The following is a 20033-nucleotide window of genomic DNA, read 5'->3' on the forward strand; positions in this document are numbered from 1 at the left end:
GGTGGGGTGAGGGGGGTGGTGGGGTGAGGGGGGTGGTGGGGTGAGGGGGGTGGTGGGGTGAGGGGGGTGGTGGGGTGAGGGGGGTGGTGGGGTGAGGGGGGTGGTGGGGTGAGGGGGGTGGTGGGGTGAGGGGGGTGGTGGGGTGAGGGGGGTGGTGGGGTGAGGGGGGTGGTGGGGTGAGGGGGGTGGTGGGGTGAGGGGGGTGGTGGGGTGAGGGGGGTGGTGGGGTGAGGGGGGTGGTGGGGTGAGGGGGGTGGTGGGGTGAGGGGGGTGGTGGGGTGAGGGGGGTGGTGGGGTGAGGGGGGTGGTGGGGTGAGGGGGGTGGTGGGGTGAGGGGGGTGGTGGGGTGAGGGGGGTGGTGGGGTGAGGGGGGTGGTGGGGTGAGGGGGGTGGTGGGGTGAGGGGGGTGGTGGGGTGAGGGGGGTGGTGGGGTGAGGGGGGTGGTGGGGTGAGGGGGGTGGTGGGGTGAGGGGGGTGGTGGGGTGAGGGGGGTGGTGGGGTGAGGGGGGTGGTGGGGTGAGGGGGGTGGTGGGGTGAGGGGGGTGGTGGGGTGAGGGGGGTGGTGGGGGTGAGGGGGGTGGTGGGGTGAGGGGGGTGGTGGGGTGAGGGGGGTGGTGGGGTGAGGGGGGTGGTGGGGTGAGGGGGGTGGTGGGGTGAGGGGGTGGTGGGGTGAGGGGGGTGGTGGGGTGAGGGGGGTGGTGGGGTGAGGGGGGTGGTGGGGTGAGGGGGGTGGTGGGGTGAGGGGGGTGGTGGGGTGAGGGGGGTGGTGGGTGGTGAGGGGGGTGGTGGGGTGAGGGGGGTGGTGGGGTGAGGGGGGTGGTGGGGTGAGGGGGGTGGTGGGGTGAGGGGGGTGGTGGGGGTGAGGGGGTGGTGGGGTGAGGGGGGTGGTGGGGTGAGGGGGTGGTGGGGTGAGGGGGGTGGTGGGGTGAGGGGGGTGGTGGGGTGAGGGGGGTGGTGGGGTGAGGGGGGTGGTGGGGTGAGGGGGGTGGTGGGGTGAGGGGGGTGGTGGGGTGAGGGGGGTGGTGGGGTGAGGGGGGGTGGTGGGGTGAGGGGGGTGGTGGGGTGAGGGGGGTGGTGGGGTGAGGGGGGTGGTGGGGTGAGGGGGGTGGTGGGTGAGGGGGGTGGTGGGGTGAGGGGGGTGGTGGGGTGAGGGGGTGGTGGGGTGAGGGGGGTGGTGGGGTGAGGGGGGTGGTGGGGTGAGGGGGGTGGTGGGGTGAGGGGGGTGGTGGGGTGAGGGGGGTGGTGGGGTGAGGGGGGTGGTGGGGTGAGGGGGGGTGGTGGGGTGAGGGGGGTGGTGGGGTGAGGGGGGTGGGGGTAGGGGGTGGAGGGGGTGGTGGGGTGAGGGGGTGGTGGGGTGAGGGGGGTGGTGGGGTGAGGGGGGTGGTGGGGGGGTGAGGGGGGTGGTGGGGTGAGGGGGGGTGGTGGGGTGAGGGGGGTGGTGGGGTGAGGGGGGTGGTGGGGTGAGGGGGGTGGTGGGGTGAGGGGGGTGTGGGGTGAGGGGGTGGTGGGGTGAGGGGGGTGGTGGGGTGAGGGGGGTGGTGGGGTGAGGGGGGTGGTGGGGTGAGGGGGGTGGTGGGGTGAGGGGGGTGGTGGGGTGAGGGGGGTGGTGGGGTGAGGGGGGTGGTGGGGTGAGGGGGGTGGTGGGGTGAGGGGGGTGGTGGGGTGAGGGGGGTGGTGGGGTGAGGGGGGTGGTGGGGTGAGGGGGGTGGTGGGGTGAGGGGGGTGGTGGGGTGAGGGGGGTGGTGGGGTGGTGGGGTGAGGGGGCTGGTGGGGGGGATGGGGGGAACGGGGGGGGGGGTGGGGGGAACATTTATGAAAGGTAACTACCCATAGTCCCGCGTCCATTATCTACAGAGTTTTTCACTACCTCCTCTCCTGGTCTAGTGGGACTTCCGTCACCATCCCAAGGAATACAGCCAACAAGCTCCAATTGCCAAGACGTCATCCTTGAAGGTGTCTCTCTCCCCACCGCGCCATTTCTAGAATGGATGTAACCCTCGTTGAGGGTTGGGGGGAGGCTCGAAGGCAAGGGAAGGGTGCTGGGTTGGCAGGGTTTGGGGAGAAATGGGGGGAGTTTATTAGGTAAAACTCCCCAGGTTACTTGCACCATTCCCTCAGGATTATCTATGGCGACCAATGAACAATCATCAGGCTCGCCGTGTTAGCCCTAGGGACCCGATGGAAGGGCAGGGTGAATAGGCATCAACACGTCAAATTCAGGGGGGTGAGGTACTCCCATTCCAAATCGCCCCCACCCCAAATGCCCTTCCTACCCAACCCCAACCACCCCTCCCACCCCCACCCCCAAATCTTTCCATCCACTGGCCAGTGGGTCGCCAACGTTCAGCCCTTGGACCCCGCCTGCTCGCTGGGCATGGCGATGCTGCTGCCCAAGATGGTGGACAGCGCCTCGCTGCCGCTCGCGAACTCCATGCCCAGAACGTAGTTGCCGCCGCCCCCCTCGGCCGGGGTCATGGACAGGTCATCGACGCCGGTCAGGACGTTGTAATTCACGTCAAAGGTGGGATTCAAGGCCTCGGACTCGCCACAGTTCCGCAGATCCTCTGCCGGGACGTACATTTCATACTCGGGCATGTCCGAAGGCTCGTTCTTCATGTAGCACTGGTTGTACGAGGCGTCGTGAAACTCTCCCAGGGCACCGTCAGTGTAGGCAGAGGCAGCACCGTACTCCTGGCCGTAGCAGCCCCAGGGTTTCGTCTCTTGATTCACCGAGTAGAAATCGCCTTCCTCCGTCGGGAAATTATAACCAACGTCCTCAACATTGGCTGAAAACTGGAATTCTGAAGCACAGAAATCGGCTACGTTAGTCAAAGTCTTGCAGCAAAAATATATGTGTTTAAAAACTAAAAGCCCCAAAAAAATAGTCAGAAGCATATTCGTGTGTGCGACAAGGTGGTCAGCACCGCTGCCTCACAGCACCAGGGACCAGGGTTCGATTCCCGGCTCGGGTCACTGTCTGTGCAGAGTCCGCACGTTCTCCCCGTGTCTGCGTGGGTTTCCCTCCACAGTCCAAAGATGTGCGGGTTAGGCGGATTGGCCGTGCTAAATTGCCCCTTAGTGTCAGGGGGATTAGCAGGGTCAATATATGGGGCTGGGTGGGATTGTGGTTGGCGCAGACTCGATGGGCCGAATGGCCTCCTTCTGCACTGTAGGGATTCTATGGATTCCAGAGATGAGGGGCTCCAGTTTGTGGCGGATGGGAGAAACTAGGGTTGGTACTCATTCGAGCAGCGAAGGGCGAGAGGCCCATTTAATAGATGCTCAACATCGAGGGGTTTTGATTAGAAAAAAGGTGGTCTGGTTATGCTGCTGCTTGTGGGATCTTGCGCTGCGCAAATTGGGTGCTGCAATTTCTTTTTATTTATTCATTCGTGGGACATGGGCGTCGCTGGCTGGCCAGCATTTATTGCCCATCCTTAGTTGCCCGAGGGCAGTTGAGAGTCAACCACATTGCTGTGGCTCTGGAGTCACATGTAGGCCAGACCGGGTAAGGACGGCAGATTTCCTTCCCTAAAGGAACCAGATGGGTTTTTCGGACAATGATTTCATGATCATCAGTAGATTCTTAATTCCAGATTTTTTTTATTGAATTCAAATTCCACCATCTGCCGTGGCGGGATTCGAACCCGGGTCCCCCAGAACATTAGCTATGTTTCTGGATTAATAGTCTCGCGATAATACCACTAGGCCATCGTGTCCTCCTCAGAGGACAGATTTAAAAAGGGCGGCACGGTGGTTAGCACTGCTGCTTCATAGCGCCAGGGACCCGGGTTCAATTCCGGCCTTGGGTCACTGCCTGTGTGGAGTTTGCACATTCTCCCCGCGTCTGCGTGGGTCTCCTCCGGGTGCTCCGGTTTCCTCCCACACTCCAAAGATGTGCGGGTTAGGCGGATTGGCCATGCCACTTAGTGTCAGGAGATTAACGGTAAATATGTGAGGTTATGGGAATAGGGCCTAGGTTAGATTGTGGTCGGTGCAGACTCGATGGGCCAAATGGCCTCCTTCTGCACTGTAGGGATTCTACGATACAGTCAGTCAGTTTCTTGTGGCTTTTTTACTCCTTCGGTTCATTGGACGGAGAAAGAAAATGAACATTACCGAAGTTAGACCATTCAGGATGTGTGAATGGTGACTGAGAGTGTGCCTGTATATGGTTAGCACCTCTTGGGGACATTTCATTTCATCTTCAAATCAGGAATTGGGCAACATTCAAGTCTAAATTACCTTGATTCTCCATTCTCCGCTTTGGCCGTCCTGTCGCCTGGTCAGAGGAAGAGAAACTGGAGGCTGTCAAACAAATTGATTGGTGGGTTTTTAGTCAGGACTCAACAATCAGAATTATTCCCACAGAGCGACTATTGAACCACCGCGTCGGCCAATGAGAAAGAGACGGGGTGGGACTTCGAATCGCTACGGCATGGAGACAGGCCCTTCGGCCCAAACTGGTCTCTCTCCAAACGCCTTTTAAATGTTGTCAATGTCCCGGCCTCAACTACTTCCTCCAGCAGCTCATTCCACACACGTACCACCCTCTGTGTGGGGTGGCACAGTGGTTAGCACTGCTGCCTCTCAGGGCCAGGGACCCGGGTTCGATTCCCGGCTTGGGTCACTGTCTGTGTGGAGTCTGCACATTCTCCCCGTGTCTGTGTGGGTTCCCTCCGGGTGCTCCAGTTTCCTCCCACACTCCAAAGATGTGCGGGTTAGGTTGATTGGCCATGCTAAATTGCCTCTTATAGTTAAGAAATATATAGTTAACTATAGTTAAGAAAGCCCCACCAACGCCTCTACTTTCTTCGAAGACTAAGGAAATTTGGCAGGTCAGCTACGACTCTCGCCAATTTTTACAGATGTGCCATAGAAAGCATTCTTTCTGGTTGTATTACAGCTTGTTATGGGCTCCTGCTCTGCCCAAGACCGCAAGAAACTACAAAAGGTCGTGAATGTAGCCCAATCCATCACGCAATCCAGCCTCCCATCCATTGACTCTGTCTACACTTCCTGCTGCCTCGGCAAAGCAGCCAGCATAATTAAGGACCCCACACACCCCGAACATTCTCTCTTCCACCTTCTTCCATCGGGAAAAAGATACAAAAGTCTGAGGACACGTACCAACCAACTCAAGAACAACTTCTTCCCTGCTGCTGTCAGACTTTTGAATGGACCTACCTCGCATTAAGCTGATCTTTCTCTACACCCTAGCTATGACTGTAACACTACATTCTGCACTCTCTCCTTTCCTTCTCTATGAACGGTATGCTTTTTCTGAAAAGCGCGCAAGAAACAATACTTTTCACTATGTTAAAACATGTGACAATAATAAATCAAATCAAAAATAGTATCGGGGGACCAGCAGGGTCAATGTGGGGTGACAGGAAATAGGGCCTGGGTGCGATTGTTGTCAGTGCAGGCTCGATGGGCCGAATGGCCTCCTCCTGCACTGTCGGGATTCTATTCCTTCGAGCAGCTCCGGAATTGCAGGATCCAAGCTGGGTGGGACACCGCTCGGCAGTGTCGCTCGGAGGGAGCACACAGGCCACATTCCCGAGGTCGCAAGCTGGATGTTAAACCTACTAGGCGGGATTTTCCGGCCTTGCACATCCCGAGACCGTAAAATCCCGCCCGAGGTCAACGGACCTTCCCATTGTCCGCCCCTCGCCCGCTCCGATTGCCGTGGCTGGGTGGGGCGGTAACATTCCGCTAGCTGCAACCTCGGATGATGATGGTGCTGGGTTACTTTGTGTAGAACCGCGGGTTCCCCTAACGTGCCAGTCAAACCAACCAGAAACAGGACCTTCCCACTGGTATCGACCTCCCCAAAATAACTGTTCTTTGCTTACACCTCCCAGCTGCTGCATGTGAAATACGTTCGACTTGGTTTTTAAAAAAATATTCATTTGTGGGACATGGGCGTCGCTGGCTGGGCCCAGCATTTATTGCCCATCCCTAGTTGCCCCTTGAGAAGGTGGTGGTGAGCTGCCTTCTTGAATCGCTGCAGTCCCCGTGCTGTGGGTTGACCCACAATCCCATTAGGGAGGGAATTCCAGGATTTTGTCCCAGCGACTGCGAAGGAACGGCCGATATATTTCCAAGTCAGGATGGTGAGTGGCTGGAGGGGAACTTGCAGGTGGTGGTGTTCCCATGTATCTGCTGCCCTCGTCCTTCTAGATGGAAGTGGTCATGGGTTTGGAAGGTGCTACTCTTTTATCCATTCGTGGGACATGGGCATCGCTGGCTGGGCCAGCATTTATTGCCCATCCCTAGTTGCCCAGAGGGCAGTTGAGAGTCAACCACATTGCTGTGGCTCTGGAGTCACATGTAGGCCAGACCGGGTAAGGACGGCAGATTTCCTTCTCTAAAGGACATTAGTGAACCAGATGGGTTTTTCCGACAATGGTTTCATGGTCATCGGTAGATTCTTCATTCCAGATATTTTTTATTGAATTCAAATTCCACCGTCTAACTAGTTTAGTTTCTGGATTAATAGTCTAGCAATAATACCACTAAGCCATCGCCTCTCCTAAGGATCTTTGGTGAACTCCTGCAGTGCATCTTGTAGCTGGTACACACAAGTCACTTATTAATCCTCGATTCTAAAAGTTCCCTTCCTTAAAAATTCTTTCAAGGGATGTGGGTACCAATGGCAAAACCAGCATTTATTGTCCATTTCTAAATTGCCCCTCGAGGTAGTGGTGGCAAGCCAACTTCTCACTAAGTGGCTTGCTAGGCCATTTCAAAGGGGCAATTACGCTGTGGGTCTGGAGTCACATGTAGGCCAGACTGGGTAAGGACGGCAGATTTCCTTCCTTAAAAAGAACAGCTAATGAGCCAGCTTTGGGTTTATAGCACTTGGGGCAAACGGGATCAAAGGTTATGGGGAGAAAGCAGGATTAGGTTATTGAGTTGGATGATCAGCCATGATCGTAATGAATGGCGGAGCAGGCTTGAAGGGCCGAATGGCCTCCTCCTGCTCCTATCCTCTATGTCTCTTCCCCTCCTCCACAGTGCTCAAATCCAGTTTCTTCGATGTGTCCTCTTCCTTGGGCAACTTTTCTCCGCGGCTGTGAAGCTTCTTGGGGGCCTTGCGCTGCGCTAAAAGCCTGGGGATCCATTGCGATACCGCTGAACATATCACAGCAGTTTCAACTGCACCCACCGACGCGTACACGCAAGGTTAAAATCTCGCCAAGCAGTCAGACACACGACTCACCCATGAAGGTGTTAATCGAAGGGAACTTGAACTTCCTCATGCACTTGGATCGAACGCCATAGGTATCTGTGAGAAAACACGGAGGAGATCAGTAAACAGCGGAGCGCTATCGTGTAGAATCTGTTCCCGTTGTACCACATCCCCAAAATAAAATCCCAGATGATTACACTGTCCCTTCATAGAATCCCTAATAGCCCATCCAATCTGCACCTACTCTTCGACAGAGCATCTGACCCCACGCATTTACACCACTCATTCCCCTAACCCACACATCCTGGTACACCAAGGGGCAAAAAAGAATGTAGCTTATGTTGAAAAGTTAATTCTATAGACTAAGTTCATAGAATCAGTGCAAAAGAGGCCATTCGGCCCATCGAGTCTGCACCAGCTCCCAGACAGAGTATCTTACCCAGTCCTTCTCCCCCACCCCAACCCCGTAACCCCACACATTTCCCATGGCTAATCTCATCTAACCTGCATATCTTCGAACACTAAGGAGCAATTTAGCACGGCCAATCCATCTAACCCGCACATTATAGAATCCTTACAGTGCAGGAGGAGGCCATTCAAGCCATCGAGTCTGCAGCGATCACAATCCCACTCAGGCCCTATCCCCATAACCCAATGCATTTACCCTAGCTAGTCCCCCTGACACTAAGGGGCAATTTAGCATGACCAATCCACCTAACCCGCACATCTTTGGACTGTGGGAGGAAACCGGAGCACCCGGAGGAAACCCACGCAGACTCCACACAGACAGTGACCGGAGGCCAGAATCGAACCCGGGTCCCTGGCGCTGTGAGGCAGCAGTGCCAACCACTGTGCCGCTCAGCTCAAAGGCTGCCCCTGTTTGAGCACGGGACTGTTGCAATCTGGATTACTGTCCGAGAGGGTGATAGAAGCAAATTCAGTAACTTTCCAAAAGGAATTGGGTATGTACTCAAAAACATCAAACTTTTGCACAGATAAGTACAATTAATTAGCGGAGAGGTATCAATTTAATCTTGTTCCTTACGTGGTTCAAATCCTCAACTAAATATTTAAATTATGAAATTTATAACATTTCAGTGCCTGTCATATGTCGGAATGTATATTTAAAATTTTAATTTGGCATTAGTTTATTTTTAAATATCCTGTGAAATTTAGTTTGCCTGTTTTTGTTACATGACTTTTACAGTTTGTGTATTTTTAACACAGTGGTTATCACTGCTGCCTCTCAGCGCCAAGGGCCAGAGTTTGATTCTGGTCTCGGGTCACCATCTGTGTGGAGTTTGCACGTTTCCCCCGTGTCTGCGTGGGTTTCCTCCGGGTGCTCCGGTTTCCTCCCACACTCCCAAGATGTGCGGCTTAGGTGGATTGGCCATGCTAAATTGTCCCTTAGTGTCCAAAGGATGTGCGGGTTAGGTGGATTGGCCATGCTAAATTGTCCCTTAGTGTCCAAAGATGTGCAGGTTAGAGAACAAAGAGAACAAAGAACAATACAGCACAGGAACAGGCCCTTCGGCCCTCCAAGCCCGTGCCGCTCCCTGGTCCAAACTAGACCATTCTTTTGTATCCCTCCATTCCCACTCCGTTAGGTGGATTGGCCATGCTAAATTGCCCTTTAGTGTCCAAAGATGTGCCGGTTCGGTGGATTGGCCATGCTAAATTGCCCCTTCGTGTCCAAAGATGAGAGAGTTAGGGTGATTGGCCATGGTGTATGTATGGGGCTGAAGGGATAGGATGGGGAAGAGGGGTACTCTGTCAGAGAGTTGGTGCAGGCTCGATGAGCCGAATGGCCTCTTCTGCACTCTACGGATTCAATGACGTTGCTCTATAGAATGAGCTTTTCAATGTAAGCTTTACTGCCTTTTAGTCTTTAGGGTGCAAATGTGTATCTTAAACAAACCAAGTTATGTTTGAATAACCATCATTATTAAATTCCTATCATCAGCCCTACAATAGGCCAACATACCTGCTGTCAGCTCAGGCTGGATTTCATTCTAGCCAGTCCATGCCAGTGTTTATGGGCCTCCTTCCTCCCACCCTATCAGCATATCCTTCTGTCCCTTTCCCCCTCATGTGTTTATCTAGCTTCCTCTTAACTGAATCCATAGCATTCACCTCAACCACTCCCCTGTGGTAGCAAGTTCCACATTCGCAAAACTCACTTCCCTCAATTTCTTAGTGAATTTGTTGGTGACCATCTTATATTTTGTGGCCCCTAGCTTTGAATTTCCCTTCAAGTGGGAATGTCTTCTCGATGGTTACCCTGGCAAACCTCTCTATAAATGTTAAAGAACTTTCAGCAGCTCACTCCTCCTAATTTTATTAAACTATGAGCTTGCGCCTCCTGTAACATCGTAGTTTTTGATATCAGAGAACAGTACAGCACAGGAGCAGGCCCTTCGGCCCACCAAGCCTGCGCCAACACATGATGCCTTTCTAAACTAAAGACCTTCTACGTGGTCCGTATCCCTCTATTCCTGGCCTATTCATGTACCAAGATGCCTCTTAAACATTGCTATTGTATCTGCTGCTACCACCTCCTCAGACAGCGCATTCCAGGCACTTACCACCCTCTGTGTAAAAAACTTTCCATCTCCTTTAAACTTCCCCCTTTTACAAAGAACAAAGAACAGTACAGCACAGGAAACAGGCCCTTCGGCCCTCCAAGCCTGTGCCGCTCCTTGGTCCAACTAGACCAATCGTTTGTATCCCTCCATTCCCAGGCTGCTCATGTGACTATCCAGGTAAGTCTTAAACGATGTCAGCGTGCCTGCCTCCACCACCCTACTTGGCAGCGCATTCCAGGCCCCCACCACCCTCTGTGTAAAAAACATCCCTCTAATATCTGAGTTATACTTCGCCCCTCTCACCTTGAGCCCGTGACCCCTCGTGAACGTCACTTCTGATCTGGGAAAAAGCTTCCCACCGTTCACCCTATCTATCCCCTTCATAATCTTGTACACCTCTATTAGATCTCCCCTCATTCTCCGTCTTTCCAGGGAGAACAACCCCAGTTTACCCAATCTCTCCTCATAGCTAAGACCCTCCATACCAGGCAACATCCTGGTAAACCTTCTCTGCACTCTCTCTAACACCTCCACGTCCTTCTGGTAGTGCGGCGACCAGAACTGGACGCAGTACTCCAAATGTGGCCTAACCAGCGTTTTATACAGCTGCATCATCAGACTCCAGCTTTTATACTCTATACCCCGTCCTATAAAGGCAAGCATACCATATACCTTAAACGTACGTTCAAGGGCGGCACGGTAGCACAGTGGTTAGCACTGCTGCTTCACAGCTCCAGGGTCCCGGGTTCGATTCCCGGCTCGGGTCACTGTCTGTGTGGAGTTTGCACATTCTCCTCGTGTCTGCGTGGGTTTCCTCCGGGTGCTCCGGTTTCCTCCCACAGTCCAAAGATGTGCGGGTTAGGTTGATTGGCCAGGTTAAAATTGCCCCTTAGAGTCCTGGGATGTGTAGGTTAGAGGGATTAGCGGGTAAATATGTGAGGGTAGGGCCTGGGTGGGTTTGTGGTCGGTGCAGACTCGATGGGCCGAATGGCCTCCTTCTGCACTGTCGGGTTTCTATGATTTCTAAGTGAAAACAAACCAAGTTTGTCCAATCTTTCCTCGAGGCGAAAACCCTCCAAACCAGGCAACATATTGGTAAACCTTTTCTGTGCCCTCTCCAAAGAACCCACATCCTTCTGGTAGTGTGGCGACCAGAACTGTACGCAATATCCCAAATGAGGCCGAACTAAAGATCTACACAGCTGCAACATGACTTGCCCATTTTTGTACTCTTATGTCTGGGCCAAAGGGGGGCCATTGTAATATCGTCTTTGTAAAACTTCTTCCTTACACTTTCTCAAGTGCCTCTGTCTAACCTTCTCACAATACGGAGATCGTGACTGTGGTCAGTGCTGCCGGTGTGGCCCACCCAAGGGAGTTTAACTCAACTTCTCTCTGCTTCCGAATTCTATTTTATTCTTAAATCTTAACAAAAATTATTCTTAAATCCACTTAGAGTTTGGATGTCTCTGCTATACTATTTCAGAGGGGCACTGAAGAGTCAACCACATTGCTGTGACTCTGGAGTCCCATGTAGGCCAGACCGGGTAAGGGCGGCAGATTTCCTTCCCTAAAGGGGCACTAGTGACCCAGGCGGGTTTTTACAACAATCCGGTGTCTTCATGGTTGCAGAGACTAGCTTTTAAATCCAAATGTATATAACGAACCACGCTTAAAATTCTGCAGCTGGTGGGATTTGAACTCACGACGGGAGATTGTCAGCACTTCTACTAGGGTGGCACAGTGGTTAGCGCTGCTGCCTCACAGCGCCAGGGACCCGGGTTCGATTCCCGGCCTTGGGTCACTGTCTGTGTGGAGTTTGCACGTTCTCCCCGTGGGTTTCCTCCGGGTGCTCCGGTTTCCTCCCACAGTCCAAAGATGTGCGGGTTAGGTGGATTGGCCATGCTAAATTGCCCTGTGTCCAAAGATGTGCGGGTTGGGTGGATTAACAAAGGGAAATATGTAGGGTTACAGGGACAGGGCAGAGGAGTGGGGTAAGATACTCTGTTGGACAGTCGGTGCAGATTCGATGGGCCGAATGGTGGCTACATTCACAGCCAGGTATCCCTGGAGAAGCAGCACATGGTATCCACTGGCACGATCGAGGCCTTCCCTGTCCGATGGGCACTGTAGGGAGTGGGGCGTTTTATCGAACCCTTTAATCACAACTTGATTTAATTTAAGTTACGTTTGCAACAGGGAGGCATGGTGATTAGCACTGCTGTCTCGCAGCGTAGGGACCAGGATTCGATTCCCAGCCTTGGGTCACTGTCTGTGCGGAGTCTGCACATTCTCCCCGTGTCTGCGTGAGTTTCTCCGGGAGCTCCGGTTTCCTCCCACAGTCCGAAAGACGTGCTGGTTAGGGTGCATTGGCCGTGCTAAATTCTCCCTCAGTGTAACCCGAACAGGCGCTGGGGTGTGACGACGAGGGGATTTTCAAACAACTTCATTGCTGTGTTAATGTAAACCCACTTGCGACTAGAACCATAGAACATAACAGCTCAGAAACAGGCCTTTTGGCCCTTCTTGTCTGTGCCGAACCATTTTTCTGCCTCGTCCCACTGACCTGCACCTGGAACATATCCCTCCACACCCCTCTCATCCATGTACCTGTCCAAGTTTTTCATAAATGTTAAAAGTGAGCCCGCATTCACCACTTCATCTGGCAGCTCATTCCACACTCCCACCACCCTCTGTGTGAAGAAGTCCCCCCTAATATTCCCTTTAAACTTTTCCCCCATGTCCTCTAGTTTTTTTTTCCCCCCTAGCCTCAGTGGAAAAAGCCTGCTTGCATTCCCTCTGTCTATACCCATCATAATTTTATACACCTCTATTAAATCTCCCCTAATAATAAATAAACTTTAATAAATTTGAGAGAGTTTTTTTTTGACCCTTTAAAGGGGCTGCTCTTTTAATTTCACCCCTCAGTTTATCTGACCTGGTCTAACCGTCTCACTCAAGAGTATAAATCGCAAGACTTTCTTTTCAATAACACGCCCGTCCCGCGCGCGTGTTAAGATTTGGAGTTTGCCCGGCTGTTTCGGTACATTACCGTCTAGTTTTGGGAGGTAGCGGAACTCGAAGGAGTCGCTGTATTCCTTGTCGGAGGGGCGGTACAGTTGCAGCTTCACGATCACCTGGTCTTGGATATCGATGTCGCAATATGGCGGCGTTTTGAACACGATGGCTATCTGTCGGTGAACGTCCGTTTGGGAGAAGACCCCCTTCGCTTCCCAGTTGCCCTTTGAGAAGACAACAGCGATATCCTCTGTAAAAGGGGGAAAAGAGAAGATATAGGAACGTTGGGATTTGGGAGCAGACGGAGGCCACTCAGCCCCTCGACCCTGCTGTTCCATCCAATGAGATCATGGGTTGGTCTCGTTGCAGCCTCAAATCCACTTTCCTGGCGCCCTCCCCTTCACTATCAAAAACATGCCTCGAATAAATTCAGCAACCCAGACTCCAGTCCTCTCTGGAGAGACAGTTCCACAGACTCCGAGAAAATAAATTCTCCTCATCTCAGCCTCAGGTCAGAATTTTGCGACGATTCAACGCCAGTGGGATCTTTCGGCCCTGCCAGCCGTGCACCCCCCCCCCCCCGCCGCGGGTTTCATAGCGGGAAGGGGTGCATTCAACGGGAAACTCCATTGACAAAGGCGGATATCGAAAGATCCCACCGCCATGACAGGAGCAGTGGGTTGCGTGCTAAATCCCGCCCACCTTAAGAAGCCATTTTGATTTAAAAGGCCATTCGGTCTTCGCTCAGTTCACATTTCATTGGCTCTCCAACATTTTAAAAAAAAAGGGAGGCACTCAAATTTTGAGTGGGTTTTAAAGAGCCTCTTCAAAGGAGGGCGCGCAAAATACTTTCCTGTTATTGCTTCATAGAATCATAGTACAGTGCTGAAGGAGGCCATTCGGCCCATCGGGTCTGCTCTGACCACAACCCCACCCAGGCCCTATCCCCGTAACCCCATGCGTTTACCCTGCTAGTCCCCCTGACACTAAGGGGCAATTTAGCATGGCCAATCCACCTAACCCGCACATCTTTCGGACTGTGGGAGGAAACCGGAGCACCCGGAGGAAACCCACGCAGACACGGGGAGAATGTGCAGATTCCACACAGACAGTGACCCAAGCCGGGAATCGAACTCGGGTCCCTGGCGCTGTGAGGCAGCAGTGCTAACCACTGTGCCACCGTGCTGCCCATTGTACTATGTACATCCTCTAATAACTTTGCTTTAGTAATACAAGGATTTAAACATAGAACGTTACAGCGCAGTACAGAGGGAAACTATACCCCTGTTGGTGATGGTGGTGTGGGGTGGTGGGAGTGAAGTATAGAACCAGAAGGCACAGTGGGTTAGCACTGCTGCCTCTCAGCGCCAGGGACGCGGGTTCGATTCCCAGCTCGGGTCACTGTCTGTGCGGAGTTTGCACATTCTCCCCGTATCTGCGTGGGTTTCCTACCACACTCCAAAGATGTGCAGGTTAGGTGGATTGGCCATGCTAAATTGCCCCTGCTAAATTGCCCCTTAGTGTCCAAAGATGTGCGGGTTAGGTGGATTGGCCATGCTAAATTGCCTCTTAGTGTCCAAAGATATGTAGGTTAGGGGGATTAGTGAGGTGAATGCCTGGGGTTATGGGGATAGGGCCTGGGTTTGACGCTTCTTGGAGAGTTGATGCAGACTCGATGGGCCGAATAGGCTTCTTCTGCACCGCAGGTATTCTACGTTTCTATGTTTTTGTTTTATGACGTTCCTGGGAAGCGTTTTGGGATGTGTTATTATGTTAAAGGCACTTTATAAATACAAGTCAGTGCTATATCTCAAACAATACACACAGACGTTATACAGCCAGATGTGCAAACAGAATGATAAGTAAGAATGCTTCCTGCTCCCTCGCTACAACCTGACACCGTCAAAGCACTTCAGATATTCTCCAGAACCACAAAACCTGACTGCGACTGGTGTTATCCTCCCACGTCAGAACGCGCGTTAAAAGACAACATAGATAGGGTGCAAGACTGGGCGGACAAGTGGCAGATGGACTTCAACCCAGATAAATGCGTCGTGGTCCATTTTGGCAGGTCAAATGGGATAAAGGAGTATAATATAAAGGGAAAAACTCTTAGTACTGTAGAGGATCAGAAGGACCTGGGGGTCCGGGTCCATAGGACTCTGAAATCGGCCCCGCAGGTGGAGGAGGTGGTTAAGAAGGCGTATGGTGTGCTGGCCTTTATCAATTGAGGGATTGAGTTTAGGAGTCCGGGGATAATGATGCAGCTATATAAGACCCTCGTCAGACCCCACTTGGAGTACTGTGCTCAGTTCTGGTCACCTCACTATAGGAAGGATGTGGAAAAGATTGAAAGGGTGCAGAGGAGATTTACAAGGATGTTGCCTGGATTGAGCGGCATGCCTTATGGGGAGAGGCTGAGGGAGCTCGGTCTTTTCTCCTTGGAGAGACGAAGGATGAGAGGAGACCTAATAGAGGTGTATAAGATGTTGAGAGGCATAGATCGGGTGGACTCTCGGAGGCATTTTCCCAGGGTGGAAATGGCTGCTACGAGAGGACACAGGTTTAGGGTGCTGGGGGGTTGGTACAGGGGAGATGTTAGGGGTACGTTTTTCACACAGAGGGTGGTGGGCGAGTGGAATCGGCTGCTGTCAGTGGTGGTGGAGGCAAACTCAATCGGGTCTTTTAAGAGACTCCTGGATGAGTACATGGAGCTTAATAGGATGGAGAGTTATAGGTAGGTCTAGAAGGTAGGGATGTGTTCGGCACAACTTGTGGGGCCAAAGGGCCTGTTTGTGCTGTAGTTTTTCTATGTTTCTACAACGATTCGGAAGAAAGCAAAGTACTGCAGCCTGCTGGAAAACCAAAACAAAAAAAAACTGGAAATGCTCAGCAGGTCAGACAGCACCTGTGGAGAAGCAGGGCTAACATTTCGGGTCGATGGCCTTTCATCAGAATCACAATGTAAACACGCGTACCTTTCTGCACTTTGTCACACAGCAGGAACAACTCTTCCCCTCCCGTGCACGTCCCGTTATCTTTGTTCAGACGACAGATTCGAAGCTCCGAAGTATTCGTTGCCTCTGGAAACGGAAAGAGCGAGCCGTTGAGTGCAGTGTCGCCATGGAAACGCCCACTTATCCAATTCTCTTACGCCTCCGATTTTAAATCGCTCCACCAAGGGCGGCCGTGCCTTCAGCAAACTGGGCCCTGAGCTCCGAAATGGAGGGATCAAGAGATGTTGGGGGGAAGGGGGGGGCGGGGAGATCAGGATATTGAATTTGCTGATCAGCCATGATCATTATGAATGCCGGAGCAGGCTCGAAGGGCCGAATGGCCTCCTCCTGCTTCTGTGTTCCATGTCTCCGCAAACTCCTCCACCTCTCTCTCCCCTCCTTTAAAGAGGCTCTTTAAAACCCACCCAGCATTCCACCAACGCCTCTACTTTCTCAGAAGACTAAGGAAATTTGGCATGTCCGCTACGACTCTCACCGACTGTTACAGATACACCATAGAAAGCATTCTTTCTGGTTGTATCACAGCTTGGTATGGGCTCCTGCTCTGCCCAAGACCGCAAGGAACTACAAAAGGTCGTGACTGTAGCCCAGTCCAAACCAGCCTCCCATCCATTGACTCTGTCTACACTTCCCGCTGCCTCGGGAAAAGCAGCCAGCATAATTAAGGACCCCACGCACCCCGGACATTCTCCCTTCCACCTTCTTCAGTCGGGAAAAAGATACAAAAGTCCGAGGTCACGTACCGACCGACTCAAGAACAGCTTCTTCCCTGCTGCTGTCAGACTTTTGAATGGACCTACCTCGCATTAAGTTGATCTTTCTCTACACCCTAGCTATGACATTCTGCACCCTCTCCTTTCCTTCTCTGTGAACGGTATGCTTTGTCTGTATAGCGCACAAGAAACAATACTTTTCACTGTATACTAATACATGTGACAATCATAAAAAGAATCAAACAAAATCAATTCTCTTACACCTCCAATTTTAATCACTCCACCAAGGGCAGCCGTGTCTTCAGCTGCCTGGACCCCAAGCTCCAAAACTGAGGGATCAAAGGATATGGGGTGGGGGGGCAGGGGAAGTGGGTCAGAATCTTGAATTCGATAATCAGCCATGATCATATTGCACGTGGAACAGGCTTGAAGGGCCGAATGGCCTCCTCCTCCCTTCTATTTACTATGTTTCTGATTCCCTCCGCAAATCCCTCCACCTCTCTCCTCCTATTGAAGAGGCTCTTTAAAACGCACGACTGGTACCCAGCATTGGTCCAACATCTCCTGACGTGACCCAGTGTGACTCTGTTTGATTGCACGCTGATGAAGATTTGGGTTACGAAGTTAAACTCGCTGTATAAATAGATGCTGTTCGGAAATGTTTTTTTGAGTAATCCCCCCGTCGGCCAGTAACCACTTCAGCAGTTTGCCAGATAATCAAAGAACAAACAAAGTACAAAGAACAGTACAGCACAGGAAACAGGCCCTTCGGCCCTCCAAGCCTGTGCCGCTCCTTGGTCCAACTAGACCAATCGTTTGTATCCCTCCATTCCCAGGCTGCTCATGTGACTATCCAGGTAAGTCTTAAACGATGTCAGCGTGCCTGCCTCCACCACCCTACTTGGCAGCACATTCCAGGCCCCCACCACCCTCTGTGTAAAAAACGTCCCTCTGATATCTGAGTTATACTTCGCCCCTCTCACCTTGAGCCCGTGACCCCTCGTGATCGTCACCTCCGACCTGGGAAAAAGTTTCCCACTGTTCACCCTATCGATATCCTTCATAATCTTGTATACCTCTATTAGATCTCCCCTCATTCTCCGTCTTTCCAAGGAGAACAACCCCAGTCTACCCAATCTCTCCTCATAGCTAAGACCCTCCATACCAGGCAACATCCTGGTAAACCTTCTCTGCACTCTCTCCAATGCCTCCACGTCCTTCTGGTAGTGCGGCGACCAGAACTGGACGCAGTACTCCAAATGTGGCCTAACCAGCGTTCTATACAGCTGCATCATCAGACTCCAGCTTTTATACTCTATACCCCGTCCTATAAAGGCAAGCATACCATATGCCTTCTTCACCACCTTCTCCACCTGTGTTGCCACCTTCAAGGATTTGTGGACTTGCACACCTAGGTCAGTCAGAATCTCAACGTGGCTCACTCACACTTGCTGGAAGCTTCATTCATGCACAGGGACTTGTCCTCTGCAGGTAAAAGGAACATGTCCAGGCATTGCGCCTTCTTTTTTTCCAAATTAAGCACAAACTAGAGGACAAAACTCTGTGCTGCATTCACTTCCTCCAATCAGAATCAATCTGGTAACCACAGAATCCCTGACAGTGCAGTAGGAGGCCATTCAGCCCATCAAGTCCATACCAAATCTCTGAAGGAACATGGGACGGCACGGTGGCACTGCTGCCTCAGCGCCCTGGGTTCAATTCCCGGCTTGGGTCACTGTCTGTGCGGAATCTGCATGTCCTCCTCGTGTCTGCGTGGGTTTCCTCTGGATGCTCTGGTTTCCTCCCACAGTCCGAAAGACGTGCTGGTTAGGTGCATTGGCCGTGCTAAATTCTCCCTCAGTGTTACCCGAACAGGCGCCGGAGTGTGGCGACTAGGGGGTTTTCACAGTAACTTCATTGCAGTGGTAATGTAAGCCTACTTGTGACACTAATAAATAAACTTTACCCAGGCCCATCCCTCCACTCTATCCCGTAACCTCATGCATTTCCATGGCTAACCCACCTAATCTGCACATCTTTGGACACTAAGGGGCAATTTAGCATGGCCAATCCACCTAAACTGTACGTCTTTGGACACTAAGGGGCAATTTAGCATGGCCAATCCACCTAAACTGCACATCTTTGGACACTAAGGGGCAATATACCATGGCTAATCCACCTAACCTGCACGTCTTTGGACTATGAGAGGAAACTGGAGCACCCAGAGGAAACCCATGCAGACACAGAATGTGCAAACTCCACACAGTCACCCAAGGCAGGAAATTAACCCGGGTCCCTGGCGCTTTGAGGCAGCAGTGCTAACCACTGTGCCGCCTAATCAGCAACTTTTTCCTCACGAAGTACAGATTGTTGCTCCCTTTGAAATTTGGCATTCTTGTGCTTATCCTGATGCGTGCAAGATGAAAAACTTCGGCAGCATGTCTCTTTTTACAACAATATCCCAAAAATAGAAACAGAAAACCAGACAGGGACAGGGGACAATGTGGGAATGAGTGTGGGAAAACTGAGACAAATTCAGGGAGGGGGTGCGGGGTTGGGAGTGGCGATTTGAGACAAGGACGGTGGGGTAGGAGGGGGGGCAGAGAAGGGATGGAAATTTGAGACAGGGAGCGGGGAGTGGAGATTTGGGATAGAGTGTGTGATCCTGCTGATCAGGGGAGGGGGAAACCAAACAATAGCAGATGAATCCCATCAAGTTTTCCATACTTTTGTCATAGATCGGCTCCGACAGGACGGGTGGGAGAGCCACGTTCTGTTCTTGGATAAAAGCTTGGAAGCAAAGTCGAACCACATTCATGTCAACGTCTTCTGAGCATCTTGCCGAGTCACCAACTGAGAAGGAAGCAAAATCGTTTCAAGTTTATTCATTAGCGTCACAAGTAAGGCTTACATTAACACTGCAATGGAGTTACTGTGAAAATCCCCGAGTCGCCACACTCCTGTTCGGGTACACCGAGGGAGAATTTGGCACGGCCAATGCACATCTTTTGGACTGTGGGAGGAAACCGGAGCACCCGGAGGAAACCCACGCAGACACGGGGGAGAGCGTGCAGACTCCGCACAGACAGTGACCCGAGGCCGGGAATCGAACCCGGGTCCCTGGCGCTGTGAGGCAGCAGTGCTAACCACTGTGCCGCCCTAACCACCCTCATCAGCCTAACCTGCACATCTTTGGAGGGTGGGAGGAACCCGGAGCACTCGGAGGAAACCCATGCAGACACAGGGAGAACTGTGCAGACTCCGCACAGACAGTGACCCAACCCAGTGAACCCGGGTCCCTGGCGCTGTGAGGCAGCAGTGCTAACCCACTGTGCCACCGTGCCGTCCCGTATTCAGCCACAACCAAGAATTCCCACCTGTGCCCCATCCCGAGCTCAACGATGGGTTTTCCCAACCCCACCTGGCAAGACAGTGCATTTAACCGTGGCCGCATTTACCACACCGATAATGTTGGTGTCAACAGGAGCTTGACTCTCTCAGA

General features: G+C 52.5%; 1 protein-coding gene across 1 annotated transcript; it reads right to left on the minus strand.

Annotated features, from left to right (window-relative positions):
- Positions 1-1684: 1684 nt before the first annotated feature.
- LOC144490758 (transcription factor RelB-like) lies at positions 1685-19384 on the minus strand (the record flags this gene model as incomplete). The annotated part of the gene is made up of 6 exons (XM_078208466.1): positions 1685-2801; positions 4246-4308; positions 7229-7294; positions 12836-13051; positions 15780-15884; positions 19259-19384. Coding segments are annotated over 6 exons (1034 nt in total), but the record flags the coding sequence as incomplete, so codon positions are not given.
- Positions 19385-20033: the final 649 nt, after the last annotated feature.

This window comes from Mustelus asterias, unplaced genomic scaffold (assembly GCF_964213995.1).
Source record: "Mustelus asterias unplaced genomic scaffold, sMusAst1.hap1.1 HAP1_SCAFFOLD_3747, whole genome shotgun sequence".
In the NCBI taxonomy this organism is placed as follows: Eukaryota; Metazoa; Chordata; class Chondrichthyes; order Carcharhiniformes; family Triakidae; genus Mustelus; species Mustelus asterias.